General features: G+C 46.9%; 1 protein-coding gene across 1 annotated transcript in view; it reads left to right on the top strand.

Moving 5' to 3' along the window:
* Positions 1 to 18,356, top strand: part of NCF4 (neutrophil cytosolic factor 4) — a 47,113-nt gene extending 28,757 nt beyond the window's left edge. The window contains exons 10-12 of the mRNA XM_068127108.2: positions 8,590 to 8,655; positions 16,665 to 16,792; positions 18,096 to 18,356. Of these exons, the coding sequence (XP_067983209.2) occupies positions 8,590 to 8,655; positions 16,665 to 16,792; positions 18,096 to 18,226 (325 nt within the window). The 3' untranslated portion in view covers positions 18,227 to 18,356. The remainder of the gene's footprint in view (positions 1 to 8,589; positions 8,656 to 16,664; positions 16,793 to 18,095) is intronic.
* Positions 18,357 to 22,584: the final 4,228 nt, after the last annotated feature.

Genomic DNA, 22,584 nt, shown 5'->3' with positions numbered 1-22,584 from the left:
CAATTTCAGCTTTAGTCTCCAGCATTCTCAGGTTTGGACTCACGCATAACATTCGCGTTTGCACGACGTTCATTGTGACGTCTTCTTACGTCGAGCAACGGTACCCGCCCTATGGGCAGGGCTTCCTTTGGGAGACCCAAATGAAAAGGCAAAATATCGGAAATTGAAATCTTTTTTTCTTTTAAACGATTTATATAAACATCCGTTAAATCTCGATCGGTGCAGCCGTTGTGCGGGAGCAAGTATCAGCAGGATGTGGCAGTGTGGGAGTCCACGTTTTCACCGATCGCTGCACCATGTGCCGCACAAACGGCTGCACCGATTGCTGCACCGTGTGCCGCACAAACGACTGCACCGATCGCTGCACGGCTGCATCGATCGGATGTGGCATGAAAGAGGATCTGCACTTCGGCATGAAGGAGGATCAGATCTTACAGATCGCTGTCTCCATCGATCTTGCCAAGGCCGTCACACCTATCGGCTCAAAATCCTTTTAACTGTCGATTTGGTAGAGTTACACGTATCGGGAATTTGGTACACGTATCGGGAGTACATACGACATAGCGATTGTGAACATGATTATCGATCACGATCACGATCATCACGATCATCGTGTATCGATCACGAATTGAAACACAATGGAATAATATTTACCGATATGAACAGTGATGTGGCTTTTATTTTATTGAAATTCTAAAGATACTGTTTAGATTTTGATGATTTGCGTGTGATATGATTCAATGGATGTTTATATGAATCGTTTAAAATAAATAAAACCCTTCAATTTCTGATATTTTGCCATCGCCATATCCAGATTCGCCACGGACCCACGATCGATGTTTCTCTACGTGAACGTACCCGTTTGTTTGCGAACAGGTACGGTTTTCATGGAAGTCCTTCACGAACTTGCTGTCCATGTCTGACGTGCGACTGAAGTTGCTACAGGAATGTGGAATTTATTGGTTTCATGCTTTAGCATTCACCGTATCTGCATTGCCTGTTTGCTTCCGGCCTCCCACCCGTGCGTAGCACGGGTATTTCTCGAGTAAACATAAATGCAAATTTTGCGTGTGGAAAAAGTAAGTACACCCCTACATTTATCACTACTTCAAATACCGAAAATTAGAATCAGGTGCACCAGCTCAAGTGCAAATGATTAGAACATCGTTTGAGAGGATATTGGAGGAACCTGTCTTATTTAAACCTCAGACATTTCGTTTGGTTTGCTCTTTGTTGTTGAAGTGTGCGGCATCACCATGCCTAGATCAAAAGAGCTCTCTGACGCCTTCAGAAAGAAGGTTATAGATACCTACGAGTCTGGGAAGGGATTTAAAAATATCTCCAAACAATTTGAAATCAATCATTCGACTGTCCAGATGATCATCTACAAGTGGAGAAGATTCCAAACAACTGCCAACTTGTTCAGGCCAGGCCGCCCCAGCAAGTTCAGCCTGAGAGCAGACCGCAAGATGCTGAAAGAAGTCTCGAAGAACCCCAGAATGTCATTACGGGACCTACAGGTAGCTCTTGCCACTGTTGATGTCAAAGTGCATGAGTCTACCATTAGAAAGAGGCTGCACAAATTTGATCTGCATGGGAGGTGTGCCAGGAGGAAACCTTTGCTGTCCAGAAAGAACATCAGGGCAAGACTAAAGTTTGCCAATGAACACCGAGGCAAAGACGAGCACTTCTGGAACAATGTGCCCTGGACAAATGAGTCAAAGGTAGAGCTATTTGGCCACAGTACCAGAAGACATGTTTGGCGAAAACCAAAGACAGCATTTGACCACAAGAACCTGATACCAACTGTAAAGCATGGTGGTGGAAATATTATGGTTTGGGGCAGCTTTGCTGCATCAAGGCCTGGGCAGCTCACCATCATAGAATCCACTATGAATTCTTCATTGTACCAGAGGGTGCTTGAGAATAATGTGAGGCCATCTGTCAGAAAGTTGAAGCTCAACCGAAGGTGGACCTTGCAACATGACAATAATAATAATAATAATACATTTATTTTATATAGCGCTTTTCAAGAAGCCCAAAGACGCTTTGACAGAGTACAAAAAACAAGTGCAAAAAGACAAAAATCAATAGGTAAATAATCAAAGCAAAAGGAAGGAGACGGAGAAGAGATAGTCAGGGGTTAAATGATGTGGGTTAAATGTTAAATGCAGTGTTGAACAGGTGGGTCTTGAGTGATGTTTTGAATGTGGTGAGTGAGGAGGAGTCTCTGATGGTGTGAGGTAGTGAGTTCCAGAGGGTGGGAGCAGCGATGGAGAAGGCCCTGTCCCCCCAGGATCTGAATTTGGTCCGGATGGGGGGGCGGGGGGGGGGAGGGGGGTCAGGAGGTTGGTACCAGCAGAGCGGAGGTTGCGGGTGGGAGTGTGTCTGGAGAGGAGGTCAGCCAGGTAGGATGGGGCCAGGTTATGAAGGGCTTTGTAGGTCAAGAGGAGGATTTTGTACTGGATTCTCTGGGGGATGGGGAGCCAGTGAAGCTTGTAAAGGACGGGGGTGATGTGGTCACGGGTCCGGGAATGGGTGAGTCGACGGGCAGCGGAGTTCTGAATGTATTGGAGTTTATTGAGGGTGAACCATAGAGGAGGCTGTTGCAGTAGTCAAGACGGGAGGTGATGAAGTTGTGGATGAGGGTTTCTGCAGCCATGGAGGAGAGGGGTGGACGGAGACGGGCGATGTTTTTCAGGTGAAAGAAGGCTGTCTTTGTGATCTGTTTAGTGTATTTGTCGAAGGAGACGGTTTGGTCAAAGATGTTGCCAAGATTCCGGATGTGAGGGGAGGTGGATACTGGGAAACCGTCGATGTTGAGGGCAAAGTTATGGGTGGATTTGGTGAGCGTTTTTGGGCCAATGATGATTATTTCAGATTTATCATAGTTAAGTTTGAGGAAGTTGATTTGAAGCCAGGATTTTATTTCAGTGATGTAGTTTGTCAGGATAGAGTGGGTGGCGGTGGAGATGGACTTGGTGGAGATGAAAAGCTGGATGTCATCGGCGAAGCAGTGGAGACCCTAAACAATGACCCTAAACATACCAGTACATTCACCAAGGAATGGCTGAAAATAAAGAAATGGAGGGTTCTGGAATGGCCAAGTCAAAGCCCGGATCTAAATCCCATCGAGCTGTGGGGGGATTTGAAACGAGCTGTGCATGCAAGAAACCCCTCAAACATCGCACAGCTGAAAGAATTCTGCATGGAGGAGTGGGCAAAAATTTCTCCCAGTCGATGTCAGAGACTGGTAGACAGTTATAAGAAACGCCTACTTGAGGTTGTTTCTGCCAAATGGGGCAATACCACCTATTAGAGCCAAGGGTGTACTTACTTTTTCCACATGCGAAATTTGCATTTATGTTTATTTAAATTATACAATGGACTACAAAATGTAAATGTTTCATGATGTGTTATATCACCTTTATCTATCAATATTGTTGAAATGGAGATCAAATAGCTGTATGTTGAAATATGTTGAAAAAGTCAAAAGTTTACAGAGTGGGGCAACTTAGCATAACAATTGTGCATTTTGTGAGGAAAGCACCAAATTTGGCACACTAGTCGACTATCATATTATGAAAAGATCTGGATATTGGGCCATCTCAGATTCAGGGATTTGATTTTTGCAAGATTTCGATTCGATTGGGATCGAAGAGAACACCTTCTTCGTCTTCTGTACAGTGAAGTTGCCAGCCCTGAATTCTCTGGCTACATCTGGGTGCTTCATTGGGAGTGCAACCATATCCCTCAGGTGAACAGGGACCCACCTGGCATAGTGTGTGTGGTCTAAGGCATGGAACCATGGGACCAGTTCCGTCAGGGCATCAAGGTACATCGTGAATGAAGCCTGCCGCAGAGAACGCACGTAGACCAGTACCAACATCTCTAGTTCCAGCACAGTTGCCCAGTACTGAAAGTTGCGAATGTCTTCTCCTCTCTGGTGACACCAGTCTTCGAACTCAGGCAGGTCTTCTGCATCATCAGCATATGTCATACAGTGGCGTTCATACGCACGGTGTTGCAGGATGTGCACTGTGCAGTGCCGCTGCAGTGATTTGATGAGCTCTTCTTGTGCGGGTGATGTGGGCAGCTCGCAGGAAGGAGTCGGCCGTCCCTGGCGTTGCAATCTCAGCTTGCAAATCTGCAAAATCTGCAAATCTTGCAAAAACAAATCTCTGAATCTGAGATGGCCCAATATCCAGATCTTTTCATAATATGATAGTCTACTAGTGTGCCAAATTTGGTGCTTTCCTCACAAAATGCACAATTGTTATGCTCTATTTAGCTTAGCTGCCGGACTAACATGGGGTGTACTTACTTTTTCACGTGACTGTATGAGGCGGCCATAGCCACTTTGCGTGCACTCTTTGTGAAACCAAAAAGTCCGATATAAGCCCGTCATCTTCTTGCTACCAGGCGGCCGGAGACTACGGAGTCCCTGGAGCAATATGTACAGGGTCTACGACAGCTCGGCAAAGACTGTGGGCTGCCGTGAGCGAACGGTCGTTGAGGTCATCGACGACCTCATGCGGGATGCCTTCATAACAGGACTTCAGTCACCTGCTATTCGGCAACGCTTGCTGGAGACTGAGACTACGTCTCTACAAGTCACATATGACCAGGCCCGCGTACTTCAACTAGCCCAGGTTAGATCAGAAACCTACGGATGGCCCTACATGATGGCTGGTGCAGCTGTTGCCGCGAAGCACCCGGAGGCCGATATCGCCATGGAGAGCTCAAGTACTCGTGGTCGCTAGTTCTAACCACCGGAAACGAATGGAAATCGACTACTCACAAATGATTAATCGTTATACTCAGTTAGACGCCTACCCACTTCCAAAGATGGACGATATGGTCCAGGAGGTGGCTACCTTCAGTGTGTTCAGTACCTTAGATCTTTGCTCCGTGTATCATCAGATACCGATTAGAGAAGCTGATCGACCTTATACCGCCTTTGAATCAGGGCAGCGGTTGTACCAATTTCGAAGAATTCCTTTTGGAATCACGAATGGGGTTTTCCTGATTCCAACGTGCGCTCGATGATATCATAGCAAAAGAGCAATTAAAGGATGTGTTAGTGTACATTGACGTTGTGACCATCTGTGGCCGGGATCAAGCCGAACATGACGAAAATTTGCAAAGATTCTTGGCCATGGTGCGAAAGTACAATTTGACTCTCAACGAAGCTAAGTGTAAATACTCAGCCAGAACTATAGACTTGTTCAGGTACACGGTGAGAGACGGGGAGATTAGACCCGACGCAACTCGCCTGCAATCTTTGTTCGAGATGGCCCCTCCCCCTGATCGGGGTGCGCTTGGCCGAGCACTTGGTTTATTTGCCCATTACTCAAAATGGATCCCACGGTACTCAGAGAAGATCAGACCGCTGGTGGAATGTAAAGTATTTCCGTTGACATTGTCTGCTAAAGCTGCTTTTCAACAACTCAAATCAGACATCGTGGAGGCTGTTGTAACCACAATAGACGAAGCAGTACCTTTCATGGTCGAGAGGGATGCCAGCGACTGCGCGATTGCTGCTACGCTCAAGCAGGCAGGACACCCCGTCGCATTCTTTTCGAGGACCTTGACTGAGAGCGAACGGCGACACTCTGTGATAGAAAAAGAGGCGTACGCTGTCATCGAGGCAGTGAGATGGTGGTGTCACTTTCTCCTTGGCAAACACTTTCAACTGATAACCGATCAAGAGTCAGTTGCTTTCATGTATAACGTCCGACATTCTCAAAAGATTAAGAATGACAAAATAGCTCGCTGGCGCATAGAACTGGCCAACTACAGTTTCGAGATTGTGTATAGACCTGGGCAGGATAATGTGGCGGCCGATGCACTGTCTCGGCCTGTCTGTGCTGGCATGACATCAGAAGATTTACGTGGGATCCACGAATCATTGTGCCATCTGGGCATCACCCGGTTATCCTACATTGTACGATGTAGAAATCTGCCTTTTTCCATCGAAGATGTCCGGCGACTTTGTCGGTCATGTCTTGTGTGCACCGAGGTAAAGCCGTGATTTTATAAACCTCCCATGGGGACTTTCATCCATGCAGGACGACTGTGGGAGTGACTACATGTGGATTTTAAGGGGCCGTTGCCGGCGCTGGGCCCGCGACGATACATTCTTACAATTGTCGACGAGTACTCACGATTTCCGTTTGCATACCCCTGTGCTGATATGTCATCCACGACAGTAATACGTTGTCTTCAGGACCTGTTTCTCATGTTCGGTTATCCCGCTTATGTGCATTCCGACAAGGGCACCACATTTCTATCCAAGGAAGTTAAGCAATTCCTCCAGGAACAGGGAGTAGCCTCCAGCCGTACTACTGCATATAACCCCTAGGGTAACGGAACAGTGGAATGATACAACGGTATAGTATAGAGAGCCGTTACGATGAGCCTGAAGACACGCGGGTTACCTGTGCAATCATGGGAGTGAGTGTTACCTGAGGAATTGCATGCCATCTGAGCACTACTCTGAAACCGCGACGAACAAAACTCCCCACGAGCATTTATTTCGCTACCAGCGATGCAGCGCTCGTGGGCAATCGCTACCCTCATGGCTGGCAGAGCAAGGTCCAGCTCTGCTGAAGCGAGCGGTTAGGCACAGCAGGTACGTGCCGATGGTAGACAACGTACACATTTAGAAGCCAACCCAGAATACACGCACATCAGATTACAGGACGGGAGAGAGACTACAGTATCGGTCTGACACCTCGCGCCCAGCGGAGAGATGCTGAATGAGAGGGACACTAAAGTGAATGGGACTGCAGGGCCCGATCAATTGAAGTCGTATGATTTGCCGAAGATTGAGAACGGGATGATCGGAGATGATACTTTGTTACCTAGTTCGCCGATTCAAACGGTGAAAGCTAGTCCGCAAATAATCCTATCAGGTGAGGACAAACTACCCGGTACGGGTAGTAAAGGAACTGACCCGGAGGGGATATATCGCACTCGTTCAGGTCGTCTGTATCAGCCACCGCAGCGTCTTGGTTGGTAGGAATTGTGTGTATTATTAGACTGCCCTATATTACTTGGAATTGCTTGATTAATTGCTTGATTAATTGCTTATGGCTTGCTTGATTTTAACGGAGGGAGAATGTGATGAAATATGTTGTATTGTCTCGAGCCGAGTGACGAGACGATCCGCTGGAAAGGAATGACCTTGAGAGGGCTCATATAAACTGTGTCCATTCAGTGCTCGAGAGGTGGCATACTGTATCCCTGCGCAGTAGACTATCGAGGGAGTCCCCCGACCTCCTCCCCCAACCCCCCCAGAATAGGTATTTGCTTTCTTCAAAGTAACTACACATGCAATTTCGATGAAACTTCACCACAACCTTAATCACACATGATGTACCAACGTTTGTTCAAGGCATTAGAAAATTGGGGTCTTAGGAGGTATATGGGGTTGGGGGGAGAGGAAGGGGTTGCCCCCCAAAGTAGGTATTTTTTTTGTTTGTTTAAGTCTTATGATTATATTAGCATGATTCTACATGGTGCCCTGTCTTCCAGAAACCATTCAAATTGGTTTAAAATACTTTGTCAGTGCAGTATACTGTGTATTCTACCAGGTGAGCACCAGTGGTCCATAGTGCAGTATACCCCTATGTTTCCTGTAACACTGGTGTGGGTTTGATGTGTATGGCAGCTCATCGCTTCACCATAATTCCTTCCATCAGTGGTGATTCTTTTTTATTTTTAACTTTTGAGATGTGAGCAGCACACATCATGAGTGGTGATGGTTTCACTGTGATAGCACGTCCATTTTGTTGCTTGGCATGGTTACACGATTGTTGAAGCAGGTCGGCGAGTTGTCACAGCGCATTTTGTGAAGCGTATGTAATTCGGCCACAGAACGTCCATGAGACTGAAGATGATGAACATGGACTGTGTTGGTGAGCTGATGAAGGTAGCAGCTCTGTGAATAGAGTCAAACTTCCCAAGTGTTCCAGATGTTCCAATCCAGATGTAATGTATATTCCAGGACACTCTTGACCTCAGTTTTGTAGATCGTGGAGAGGTCTTAAAGAGTCAAGAGGGTGGCCACTCATTGCAAAGTACCCAAAGCCTTTGTCTTGCTCTTTTGGCCAAGGTGTGTGTGGCTGGCCTAGTTGAGCTTTTGTGTGTGTGTGTTTCCTGTGAGTGTGTGTGTGTGTGTGTGTGCCATAACCTTTAAACCATTTGAGCTTTTGTCATCAAATTTTAAACAAACTAATTATGAGAATATGGAGATCACTAATTCATAAATTTTTGCTTTTTTTTAACTGTTGTTTTTGTCAAAATTTAGTTTGAGTACAAAATGGACGTGGATGGGCTTTGGATTTCGAGATGCAATCTACTTCTTTTAAATTGTCTTACTTTTTGCCATGTCTTGCTATCCAGAGTGAGCATCTCGTTGCTATAACTTTTTGAATATCTGTATATACAGAAGATTTTCCATAAGCTCGAACACTTATAAAGTAAAATTTGAATAAAATCAAAATCTGTGAATACACACGTTTGGCATGCAACCTGGAAATGCATTTTTAATTGATTAAAACTTGTGGTTTTTTTTGTTCCTAGTGACATCTTTATAAAAGAAGACTTGGCAAATAGACCAAGTTACTCAGCGATCCTGCAAGTAGTAAGGTAAGCCTTGTTTTCACATGAATCAGCAGTTCCAGTGAAACTAATCATGGTCTTCGTTTTAGTTCATTAAGAACCAAAACGGCACTCTTCGACATCGCGACGTTGACTGATATGCTTCCGCCCACATTATTACATCATTATACATAGTTGCACAAAGATCGACTTAGTTCCCTTCAGCCATTCTTAAGTTGTTGCTGTAATGAAAACCTATTACAGACTCTGATATTTGACCGATTGCTGCAAAAATCCAATCAGTTCATCTCATCATAATACATACTTACTAGCGTGACTCGGTGTGCTCCGCACGCCTCGCCACAGGTCGCTTCAGAAGGATAGACATCTTTAACCATTTCGGTGTAGTTTGGGTCTTCAGGGTCTTTTGGATCCTCAGGGCCTATAAGGGTATTTTTGATCTTTGTGGTGTTTTGGGTCTTCGTGGTATTTTGGGTCTTCAGGGTCTTTAAGGGTATTTTGGGTCTTCAGGGGTCTTGGTGATCTTAAGGGTCTTCGGGGACTTAAAGAGTTGTCAAAGGTCTGAGGGGTCTCAGCAGTCTAAACGTAATTAAGAGTTCATGGACTGTGTTTTGTGCTAATTGTATTTGAAGAAGAAGAAGACGTTTTTAGTGCATATAAACATACATAACCATATACGTTTACTCTATTATATTAAGATACCAAGTTTGGTCAAAATCCCATCACTGTTTTTTATTTTTATGATGTAGCCCATCGGACAAAGCCGTTTAGACAGTGTTTGTCCGTCTGAATGTATGTATGTCCCCTCAAACATACACCAATCAGAGCTGAGGATCTGCTCACATGACAGGGTGATGTGATTACATCTGATGTCATTACGGTGATATGGTGGCTGACTCCACACACCGCCATTTTGATTCCAATTAATGTTATAAACAGCATTAGCGACTGTTTAAAAAGCTAATCATGTGTGTTTGTGGTTTATAATATTTTACAAGCCTGGCTACGCTTTTTTTTTTTTTTTTTTTTTTTTTTGTTGTTGTATACAAGATCGAGGCTCGTGAAAGAGCGAACATTAATCACACAGAAAGACAAACCGACACATAAAACATATAACATAGGGAGCGGTAGACAAGATGGGGAGAGAGGGGGAAGGACACAAACACAACATTTGAGAGCAGGGACCGAGAGACATGGAGACATCGAGAGATCTGAGAGAGGGCGAGGGCTTTGGGGGGGGGGGGGGGGGCGTGGGAAGGGGGCGGTGGGAGAGGTATAAAACATATGGACACTGCCAGGACTTCCAGGAAAGAAGTTGGAATTTCAAACATGGTGGATCTGGGGTGAATTAGCGGGGGTAGAAAAGATCAAGGTTTTGGATGGGGGAAGATAAGAGATGGTGGTGAACAGCTGTTTTAAAGACCTGGAGGGAGGAGTGGGATTGAAGGGAGTGAGGGAGTTTGTTCCAGAGGCGGGAGAAAAGAGGAATGAAAGAGTGAAGGTGAGCAGAGAGCCGAGATTTCGGCAGTTTAACCATCAGAGGGTTGCTGGCAGATCTTGTGCGACCTGTAGGAATATTTGGGGGACAGAGCACAGAGAGAGCTGGGGGTGCAAGGCCGGAGAGGAGTCGGTAGAAGACAGAAAGACCACCTACCTGCCTGCGGTGAGTGAGTGAAAGGCCCTCAGAGATAGCTTCATCGCGGGAGATTCCAATAATTCTGAAAGCTTTGGTTTCAACAGCGTGAAGCCGAGCTAGGTGTGAGGCAGGAGCACCGGCCCATAGGGGAGAACAGTATTCCATTGAGCTGCGGATGAAAGCCTTGTATGTGGTGAGGAGCTCAGGTGTGCCGAGGAAGGACTTCGCACGACGGAGGATGCCCAGTCGGCGACTGGCTTTGGAGGCCAGCTTGGAAATGTGGTTTTCCCAAGAAAGATCATGGCAGATAGTGAGACCCAAAATCTTGAGTGACAGAACTTCTTGGAGAGGATTGTTGAGAAAGTAGATGGGAGGGTTGTCCAGTCGATCTTTTCGGAGAGACATAGTAAGAGTGTGAGATTTGTCAGGATTGAAAGACATGTTCCACTTGTTTGACCAGTCTGTGATTTTGTCCAGGTCTTCAGAGAGTGAGGAGGCAGCAGACTGCCGATCTGAGGGAAGAGGAATGGAGCGGCAGAGAGTGGAGTCATCAGCAAAGAGATAGAGAGGATTTTCGAGAGAGTCAGAGAGATCATTGATGAAGACCAGAAAAAGCACGGGGCCCAGAACACTGCCTTGGGGAACTCCAGCCTGAACAGGAAGAGGAGATGAGAGAAACCCATTCAGGGCCACACGTTGACGACGACTAGAGAGGAAGTCCGCCAGCCATGCGTGGAGATTTCCATGGATACCAAAGGAGGAGAGTTTGGTGAGCAGAGCGGGGTGCCAGACCGTGTCGAAGGCACGTGATATGTCGAGGGAGACAGCTCTAATTTCCTGTTTGGCATTGAGGACCTCCATCCATTGTTGAGACAGCAGAAGCAGCATGTCCAGAGTAGAGTGACCTGGTCTGAAACCAAATTGATGATCAGAGATCAAGCCATTGGAGAAGAGGAAAGATTTCATATCCGAAGCAATGATGGATTCCATGACTTTGCTGATAATTGGGAGAAGGCTGATTGGTCTGTAGTTGCTAGGATCTGTTTTTGCACCTTTTTTGTGCAAAGCGGTGATGTTGGCTGATTTCCAAGCAGATGGCAGTTGACCTTGAGCAAAAGAGAGGGTGAAGAGAACAGAGAGAGGGTGAGATAGAGCAGCAGAGCAGGATTTTAGGACCCGTGGGCTGATGCCGTCGGGTCCAGTTGCAGAATCAGAGTCGAGGGTTGACAGAAACTTTTCCACCTTGTCAGGAGGAAAGGACACGGAGTCCAGGAGCAGCAGGGTACGACTGGGTATGGTGGGTACAGAGAGGGATGGGTTTGGGACACAAGATTTAGAGGCAAACACAGAGTTGAGGCATTCAGCTTTTTCACGTGCGGAGTCAGCTGTGTAGCCGTTTGAGGTAAGGGAGGGGATGGAGGGGGAACAAACACCAGAAACGGATTTGACCAGACGCCACCAGGATTTGGAAGAGGGAGACAGATAAGAGAGTTCGGTCTTGAGAACGGAGAGATATTGTTTCCTGGCTCTCCTGAGGGTGGACACACACTTGTTTCGGGCTTTGTGAAAGGAAGTGAGATTTCCTTCCGTTGGATTTGCTTTCCAGGAGATGAAGGCAAGTTGTTTCTGGGCAACAGCCTCACCACAAGATTCCGTGTACCATGGACGGGAGGAAGGGTATGACAACTGAAGACGAGATGGGATAAATCTGTGCATGAGAGAGAGCAATTTACTTTGGAAGAATTCCCAGGATGAGTTGATGTCAGAGGTGGTAGAGATGGGAGACCAGTCCAGATGATTGATGGCTGCTTGAAGACCGTGCCAGTTGGCCTGAGTGAAATGCCAGACTCGTCGACGCTGAGCAGGCTCCCTGAGGATGGTCAGAGAGATGTCCACTTTAACAAGGACATGATCAGATGATCCGATCGGAGCAGAAGAAGAGCAGCAGACATTTTCAGGGAAGTTAGTCATAACCAAGTCCAGAAGAGAAGATGTTCCGTTGACTGAGATCCGGGTCGGAAAATTGACAGATTGTGTCAGTCCCAGTGAGTCGCAGAAGTCCTTTGCTGAGGAGCCATGGCTGGTGAGAGAGGTACCCACACCCAGCCAACTGGCATGACAGTTGAAATCACCACATATGAGGAAGAGAGAGTTGGGATGAGTAGATAGAAGTTGGTCCATATCATCAGACAGCGAGATGTAGATGGAGTCATCACTGTTTGGTGGACGGTACAACACACATATGAACAAGAGGTGGGAGCGAAGGGGAAGCCGTAGCCAGAGGTATTCCTGGGGGTGAGGTGGAGAGAGTGCAGTGCAGGGCGAGTGAGGAAGAGAGTTTTTGATAAAGATAGCAACCCCGCCTCCAGGACGAGGCTCAGGTCTATCATACCGGAGGAGGGAGTAGCCCGGGAGAGATACTATGGAATCAGAGACATCATAAAGGAGGAAAGTTTCTGTTAAGCAGATCACGTCTGGTTTGACAGAAGCAACCTGTATGGAGAGATCAGTTAAGTTTGAACGAAGGCCCCGGATGTTTGAGGTCCATACCGTTAATGAAGAGGAAGGGGGAGCATCAGATACAGAACAGGGGGGAGGAGGGGTAGGGTAAGATGTGGAAGAGGTGGAAGAGGTAGGGAGAGCTGTTGAAGGTGTGTCAGAGATTTCAGAATAGCTCGGAGAAAGGGAAGGATGGGGCGGACAAAAGGTTTGATGGTGATTGGGTGAGCCACAATGAGGTGTTATTTGAGGAGGGGGAAGAGCGAGGCAGAAGGTTGGGGGAGATGGAGGTGAGAGTTTGAAGGGGGAAGAAGCGGGGAGGACGCTTTGAGGAGGGGGAGTGAGAGGGGGGAAATTGAGAAGCAATGAGGGTGGGGAGATTTGAAGGGGAGGGGTGAGGGGGGAGTTTGGGAGGGAAGGGACAAGGGGAGGGATTTGAAAGGGATGGGATATGGGGGAGATTTGGAGGGGAGGGGTGAGGCAGGAGTCTAGGAGGGGAGGGGCGAGGGGGCGTCTTGGCGGGGAGGGGTGAGGGGGTAGTTTAGGAGGGAGGGGGCAAGGGGGGAGATTTGAAAGGGATGGGTGATGGGGAAGATTTGGAGGGGAGGGGTGATGGGGAAGATTTGGAGGGGAGGGGTTATGGGGAAGATTTGGAGGGGAGGGGTGAGATTGGATTTTTGAAAGTGTACGATTTATGGGAAACGAACATTTATTGCAAAATGAGTTTCTTGTGACCTACGAGTTAAAAATACGTTTAAGGACGCTGGATGGAGGATGGAGTGCAGGAGAGTTTAGGGAATGTAGAAAAAAGGCACTATAGGAGATGGATATTTTTTTTGGGATGAATTGATTTGGTGAGCAAGTCGAAAGCAGCCTTTTAAAGAAGAAGAAGAAAAAGGTGTTATAAAATATGACGGAATACATAACTTGAGGGGAAAGTGTAAACATTGAAGGTTAATGAGTGAAAACTATCTGGGGAAATGGGGGAGAAAAAAGTGGTCGAAGAACGAACGAACGAATAAGAATGAATAAACGAATGAGAACAGAGAAGGAAAATTTTTTTTTTTTTTGAGTTGAGATTTACACAAGGAAGTAGGCTATGGGTGAAAAGACTGGGAATACAGAGAACGAAAGTTATTGGATCACAAACGACGGACCGCTGAGAAAAACAAAGCCTCAAGGTTGTACAGTGCACACTGTACAAGGCCTCAAGACACGACACGAATTAACACGATTTTCAATACAGGTATGAAAGATTTGCACCGAAAAATCTTCGTCGGAACACAATATACGTACAACACCATAAATAAATACAGTTTTAACGAAAATACAAATGGGAACAATCACTTAACTTCGATTTCAAATCGTTCGCGACGCGGCAAAGGCCTTGCTCGCGACACGGCAAACAGACGATCAATTTATGAAAGATAAACACCGAGAAACAACCAAAGTTGCACACAATAACTTCACACACCGAAAGATAAATACAGTTTCGACAAAATACAATTGTGAACAGACTTAACTTCGAAAAACGTGGAGACCGTGTGGAGCTTCGAAAATCCCTGCCGCCGTCTCCAAGATCTGAGACTGCTGTTAGACTTCCGGTCTTGTTTTTTTATTTTTTTTGTATACAGAGTCAAGGCTCATGTAAGAGCTAACACATTGAACATGAAAACATGCACAGACGCATACAACATACAATGAAGGGAGCGGTAGACAAGATGGAGAGAGAGAGGGAAGCACACAAGCACAACAACAGTAGAGAACAAGGATGTTGATAGATCTGTGGAAGGGGGAGAGCTGGGGGAGGAGGGAGGGGTACACGGTATAAAGCAAATTAACATGACTATGAATTTCATGAAAGAAGTTGGGGATTTAAAGAGGCGGATTTGGGGTGTTTTAACGGGGGTAGAAAAGATCAAGGTTTTGGATGGGGGAAGATAAGAGATGGTGGTGAACAGCTGTTTTAAAGACCTGGAGGGGAGAGTGGGATTGAAGGGAGTGGGGGAGCTTGTTCCAGAGGCAGGAGGAAAGAGGAATGAAAGAGTGAAGGTGAGCAGAGAGTCTTGATTTTGGCAATTTCACCATAAGAGGGTTGCAGGCAGATCTTGTGCGACCTGCAGGAATATTTGGGGGACAGAGCACAGAGAGAGCTGGGGGAGCAAGGCCGGAGAGGAGTCGGTAGAAGACAGAAAGACCACCTACCTACCTGCGGTGAGTGAGTGAAAGGATCTCAGAATCCGCTTCATCGTGGGAGATTCCAATGAAAATTAGCAAGTTAGCAAGTCAGTCAGTTAGCAAGTTAGCAAGTCAGTAAGATAGCAAGTTAGCTCGGCAACCGCATTTATACCTAACGGGACCTCTGACCTTTAACCCCATAATCGAATCGGTTAATATTTGTATTCAATCTTGTACCGAGTTTCACTATAAATTATATCACGGTGACGATAACACGGACGGACACACTATGGCTCCGACGACTTTGTCACCAGAGGAATAAAAACATTGGATTTAAATTTCCATTTGTAGCAAACACTTGTATTGTTTTTCAAGCCATTGTCACCAAAGGTAATGCCATAGTTACCTTTTGTAGCCAAATCTGGGGGTGTAATATTGTTTATTATAGTGCAGGTGTTAATATGTCCCTGCGGTGAGTTATGTATAGTGCAGTTACCTGAGTCAGGCCAGACAAACCCTGGTGTTGGGCTAGCGGCTAGGGTGCCAACTTAGGATCCTAGGATCCTGGGTTCGAATCCCGGTCGATCGCTGAATTAACGCCAGGGGGGTTGACTCAGCCTGTCATCCTTCCGAGGTCGGCAAATTGAGTACCAGTTCACTGGTAATTCCCTGTTTGTCGTAAAAAGGCGACAAAAAGGGTTGGCGGCAGGAAGGGCATCCAGCCGTAAAACATTGCTTCAAAAAGGGGACCAAAAAACAACAACAACCACGGTCCCCGAAAAAGGCCAACCCCCGCTTGCGGGGAAAAATGGCCTCTAAAGGTGGTTTTTATAGTGCAGGTGTTACTGGCCCACACTAATGAGAACTGACATCATGAGCAGGTGTAACCTGGTTTTGGGCAGGAAATTGCAATATGTCCAGGATGTAGGTGATGTCTCCACCAAGTACAACGTGGGATCTTTAACATCCTCCAACTAACGCTAGCACAAGGGACAGCCATCTTAACGTCCACCTGAGGGACTGCACACACATTAAATGGCCTACCTGCCACACACCAGGGAGATCGATTATAGGTGAGCCACATCTGCGACACACCAGGAAGATAGTTTCTAGGTGAGCCACACCTGCCACACACCAGGGAGATAGTTTTCAGGTGAGCCACACCTGCCACACACCAGGGAGATCGTTTATAGGTGAGCCACACCTGCCACACACCAGGGAGATCATTTTCAAGTGAGGCACACCTGCCACACACCAGGGAGATAGTTTATAGGTGAGCCACACCTGCCACACACCAGGGAGATAGTTTACAGGTGAGCCACACCTGCCACACACCAGGGAGATAGTTTACAGGTGAGCCACACCTGCCACACGCCAGGGAGATAGTTTATAGGTGAGCCACACCTGCCACACACCAGAAAGATAGTTTATAGGTGAGCCACACCTGCCACACACCAGGGAGATAGTTTATAGGTGAGCCACACCTGCCACACACCAGGGAGATAGTTTTCAGGTGAGCTACACCTGCCACACACCAGGGAGATAGTTTATAGGTGAGCCACACCTGCCACACACCAGGGAGATCGTTTTCAGGTGAGCTACACCTGCCACACACCAGGGAGATAGTTTATAGGTGAGCCACACCTGCCACACGCCAGGGACATCGTTTTCAGGTGAGCTGACATTCCACAGACAATTTTTAACACGTTCTTCCATTTTCCAGAAAGGAAATGGGTGAAGACGACCTCATTCTCAACTACGTGGACCATGAAGGAGACATGGTGCGCCTCATGGACGATGCAGACTTGTCCATCTTACTGATGGAATCTACAGGCTTGTCCGTGTCTCGTGGTGCGATGTCCTTTGTCTCTTGGCAGTTATACCTAACCCGCCCAAACGACCTGAGCCCGTACAATGCGTCATCAAATGAATTTTGTGTTTAATCCCAACTCCGCACCATTGGTGTCCATAACCGGAACTCAGGCCATGGCTGTAGACCCGAGCGCTCGGATATCCTGATGATCCAGTCTGTGTTTTTGTCTCCATCGTCACAATGATTGGATGATCAGGGCGGCCATTACGGATTGCCACTTTACATCTTTTCACATTTGTCCGTCTCAACCTCACAGCAAATAAAATATACAATTACACGAACTCACACTACAACTATCATGGATGCCTCTTCATGGTGGTTGTACCCCCCCCCCCCCCCCCCCCGCCAACACAAGTAGGGGCCAAATTTTCCCCATTCTTTCCTGCTGCCCAGATTTGTCAGGCCAGAGTGGTCACAGTCCGAGTGTGGATCGGTCGCCATGGACCTGCCCTTCATACAAAGTCCTTGATGACCCAAAAGTTTCCAAGCACCCAAAAAGTCCTTGATGACCCAAAAGTCCCCAATAACCCAGATGACCCAAAAGTCCTGAATGACCCAAAAGACCCAAAAGTTCCCAAGGACACAAAAAGTCCACAATGTCCCAAAAGTCCCTGAGCACCTAAAAGACCCAAAAGTCCTCAATGACCCAAAAGTCCCCAAGGACCCAAAAAGTCCTTGATGATCCAAAAGACCCAAAAGCCCCAGAGAACCCAAAAGACCCCCTTGAGTACGGCAGGCCGGTATGCTACAAGGCCGTGAAGACCAATGAAAATTTGGTACAACTGACTAACGGGCCCCCTAGTAACAACAAACGTACATCTCCCTGTTCTTGACATCTTCATACAATAGTTACTAATGCCACGCACATAGTCACCTGTGACAAAAATGTTAAAATATGTCGTGATGGCAATCCATAAAAGGATAGTGGTGTCCTATTGTGGTTTCATTCTTTCTTATTTCTTCCTACCTGTTTTTTTTTTTTTGGAATTTAATCCCACCAAATGTTTCATTTTTTAAAATGTTTTTAAAACTTGTTTCTGGGTTTTTTTTGAGGTGTGGGGGAGAATTATAGAGGGTTGTGTAAATAGTATTATGCGATAAATTGTGATTCAATTGTCATGTGCAACTCATGTGTTAAAGTACTTTGGTTCATTCATCTATATAATAATAGCGTAAGGACTCGACTTTGTTATCCCTTTTACGCCGCACCCAGTGACCCGATGCCCACGGCACTAATGGATTTACGATCTACGAACCGCGCTCTTTGTTTATCACGTACAGACATACTCGAAAAATCTGAATTAGCCGACGTTGGGGCCCAAAAGCATCCGATTAACTGCCGATACGACGCCATCTTACGACGCCATCGTATTGGCGTCTGCTGGGCGAAGGCGAAGCAAGCCGTCCGCTGATTGGACAGGCGAAGGCGAAAGCAAGCCGTCCACTGAGTGGACACTCCAGAGCATGCACTTGTGCCGGTGTCGGCGATCGTTGTTCATATACGCACTCTTCATTCTCATCTTTCTGCAAATCCCCTATGCCATCCATAATGGTACACTCTATCCATACACCACATCCTCCCTTCCGTGGATGTTCCACGGGTTTAGGCTAGTTACCAATAATGTATTATATTCCAATTAAAAAGAACATGAAATAAAGTCAGTAATACAGATGACACTGCAGGTCTATGCGGATGCATCTAATATGCTGTTGTATCACTAAACAGGTAGGGGCTAGTCCGTGCCGACAGGGTGAAGGGATAGACCATGTTGATAGGGTGAGGGGATAGACCGTGCCGATAGGGTGAGGGGCTAGACCGTGCTGATAGGGCGAGGGGATAGACCGTGCTGATACGGTGAGGGGATAGACCGTGCTGATACGGTGAGGGGATAGACCGTGCTGATAGGGTGAGGGGAGAGACCGTGCTGATAGACCGTGCTGATAGGGTGAGGGGATAGACCGTGCTGATATGGTGAGGGGATAGACCGTGCTGATAGGGCGAGGGGATAGACCGTGCTGATAGGGTGAGGAGCGAGTCCGTGCAGACAGGGTGAGGGGATAGACCGTGCTGATAGGGCGAGGGGATAGACCATGCTGATAGGGTGAGGGGATAGACCATGTTGATAGGGTGAGTGGATAGACCATGCTGATAGGGCGAGGGGATAGACCGTGCTGATAGGGTGAGGGGATAGTCCGTGCTGATAGGGCGAGGAGCGATTCCGTGCCGACAGGGTGAGGGGATAGACCATGTTGATAGGGTGAGGGGATAGACCATGCTGATAGGGCGAGGGGATAGACCGTGCTGATAGGGTGAGGGGATAGTCCGTGCTGATAGGGCGAGGAGCGATTCCGTGCCGACAGGGTGAGGGAATAGACCATGTTGATAGGGTGAGGGGATAGACCGTGCTGATAGGGCGAGGGGATAGACCGTGCTGATAGGGCGAGGAGCGAGTCTGTGCAGACACGGTGAGGGGATAGACCATGTTGATAGGGTGAGTGGATAGACCATGCTGATAGGGCGAGGGGATAGACCGTACTGATAGGGTGAGGGGATAGTCCGTGCTGACAGGGGGAGGGGATAGACCGTGCTGATAGGGTGAGGGGATAGTCCGTGCTGATAGGGCGAGGAGCGATTCCGTGCCGACAGGGTGAGGGGATAGACCATGCTGCTAGGGTGAGTGGATAGACCATGCTGATAGGGCGAGGGGATAGACCATGCTGATAGGGCGAGGGGATAGACCATGCTGATAGGGCGAGGGGATAGACCATGCTGATAGGGTGAGGGGATAGACCATGCTGATAGGGCGAGGAGCGAGTCTGTGCCGACAGGGTGAGGGGATAGACCATGTTGATAGGGTGAGTGGATAGACCATGCTGATAGGGCGAGGGGATAGACCGTACTGATAGGGTGAGGGGATAGTCCGTGCTGATTGGGCTAGGAGCGATTCCGTGCTGGCAGGGTTCTAAAGTCCGTGTTTATAGGTCTGCATTGCGATTGTGTAGTTAGAAATCCCAAAAGTCATTTTTCTCATTCTATTTTTTTTTCTCCAAGTCATTACCGCATCTCACAGTATCACAAGCACATTTTCTTCACAGGCCCTGAAAACATTTCGAATTGCTTCATGAACGCGTGAGACAAAATTTTGTGGCAAATGATGACCAATGACCAAACTCACCCATTCCCGGACCTGTGACCACATCACCCCCGTCCTTTACAAGCTTCACTGGCTTCCCATCCCCCAGAGAATCCAGTACAAAATCCCCCTCTTGACATACAAAGCCCTCCATAACCTGGCCCCATCCTACCTGGCTGACCTCCTCTCCAGACACACTCCCACCCACAACCTCCACTCTGCTGGTACCAACCTCCTGACCCCCCCCCCCCCATCCGGACCAAATTCAGATCCTGGGGGGACAGGGCCTTCTCCATCGCTGCTCCCACCCTCTGGAACTCACTACCTCACACCATCAGAGACTCCTCCTCACTCACCACATTCAAAACATCACTAAAGACCCACCTGTTCAACACTGCATTCAACATTCAACCCACAGCATTTAACCCCTGACTATCTCTTCTCCTTCTCCCTCCTTTTGCTTTAAATATTTCCCTATTGATTCTTGTCTTTTTGCAATTGTTGTTTTCATGTATTGTTATGCATTATGTTTTGCACTCTGTCAAAGCGCCTTTGGGCTTCTTGAAAAGCGCTATACAAAATAAATGAATTATTATTATTATTAAAATCCAAGGCTGTCATGAGCCCATTATCTTCACGGGCGCCCTGAAACCACCTCAAACAGGTTTGGTGAACTCCTGCTGAAGAATATCACGCCAAGACCCAGGCCGATCAGACGGTTCCTCCCACAGACGATTGTTTTCTCTCCTTGTAAATACTTGCATTTTGATTACCATCACTAAAAGCCTTCTTTTTAAAATACAAGGTCTAGGCTCGTGAAAAAGCTAGGACACAGAACAGATGAGGACACAACATAAAGAGAACAGTAGGAGAAAGAGGAAACGCCTACAGCAGGGCGGAGGGAGAAGGTAGACGGGGATGGACAAACAATGCATGCAGGTAACGATGAGGGTTAAGGGAGAATGCAAGTGGTGAAAAAGATGGATACTTAAGCAAAATTTTAGGATTGGTGTGGGTGGTTTAATAGGTGTAGAAAAGATTTATGTCTGGATGTGAGATGACCTGAGATGGTGGTGAACAGGTGTCATGAAGACCGTGAGAGAAGAATGAGATTGAAAAGAATGTGGAAGGTGGTTCCATAAGTGGGAAAAGAGAGGATTAAATGATTGGAAACCGTGTCCTGACTTATTATGTCTGTTCTGTTGGCGGCACAAGACTGCTGGGGTGTATGGCCTGTGCTGATTGGTTATCTAATTCAATCTCAGATGCGGTTATGCATCGTTGGTTCCGCTCGGCCGATTGATTGTCTGTTGTGTAACCACCGACACGGTACCCTCTCGCACTTGGACTTTTGCGTATGGTAACAACGACTCTGGGCATAGGCATGGGAAGTTCTGGGGCGAATGGGGATCGTTGTCTCTTAAAGACACGCCGTCCTTTCAGAGTTATCCAGAGACGACATCTGTCAAAATACAGTATATAGGAAGTATGTTACAAAATAAACATGGTGTAGAACCATACACACACAGCGTAATGAATTTTCTCACCATGTTTTGCATAGTACTTTTGATAATCGCTTGAATTTAGCTCTTGCAATCATATAGCACAATTAACATGTGCGGAAGCTTTTTTCACTCGGGGTTAACGTTATAAGGAGCACGGGAGGGAGGCTAGCCAGCAAGCAATCTTTCGCTTTGAGTCATCCATATACAGTCACGTGAAAAAGTAAGTACACCCCATGTAAAGTTTTGACTCTTTCAACATATTTCAACATACAGCTATTTGATCCTCATTTCATCAATATTGACAGATAAAGGTGATATAATATAACAAATATCATGAAACATTTACATTTTGTAGTCCATTGTATAATTTAAATAAACATAAATGCAAATTTCGCATGTGGAAAAAGTAAGTACACCCTTGGCTCTAATAGGTGGTATTGCCCCGTTTGGCAGAAACAACCTCAAGTAGGCGTTTCTTATAACTGTCTACCAGTCTCTGACATCGACTGGGAGAAATTTTTGCCCACTCCTCCATGCAGAATTCTTTCAGCTGTGCGATGTTTGAGGGGTTTCTTGCATGCACAGCTCGTTTCAAATCCCCCCACAACATCTCGATGGGATTTAGATCCGGGCTTTGACTTGGCCATTCCAGAACCCTCCATTTCTTTCTTTTCAGCCATTCCTTGGTGGATTTACTGGTATGTTTAGGGTCATTGTCATATTGCAATGTCCACCTTCGGTTGAGCTTCAACTTTCAGACAGATGGCCTCACATTATCCTCAAGCACCCTCTGGTACAATGAAGAATTAATAGTGGATTCTATGATGGTGAGCTGCCCAGGCCCTGATGCAGCAAAGCTGCCCCAAACCATAATATTTCCTCCACCATGCTTTACAGTTGGTATCAGGTTCTTGTGGTCAAATGCTGTCTTTGGTTTTCGCCAAACATGTCTTCTGGTACTGTGGCCAAATAGCTCTACCTTTGACTCATCTGTCCAGAGCACATTGTTCCAGAAGTGCTGGTCTTTGCCTAGGTGTTCATTGGCAAACTTTAGTCTTGCCCTGATGTTCTTTCTGGACAGCAAAGGTTTCCGCCTGGCACACCTCCCATGTAGATCAAATTTGTGCAGCC

The sequence above is a fragment of the Myxine glutinosa genome, chromosome 10 (assembly GCF_964187855.1).
Source record: "Myxine glutinosa chromosome 10, kmMyxGlut1.1, whole genome shotgun sequence".
Classification (NCBI taxonomy): Eukaryota; Metazoa; Chordata; class Myxini; order Myxiniformes; family Myxinidae; genus Myxine; species Myxine glutinosa.
Note: the sequence above shows the minus strand (reverse complement) of the source record. Positions and strands in the feature narration are given on the sequence as shown.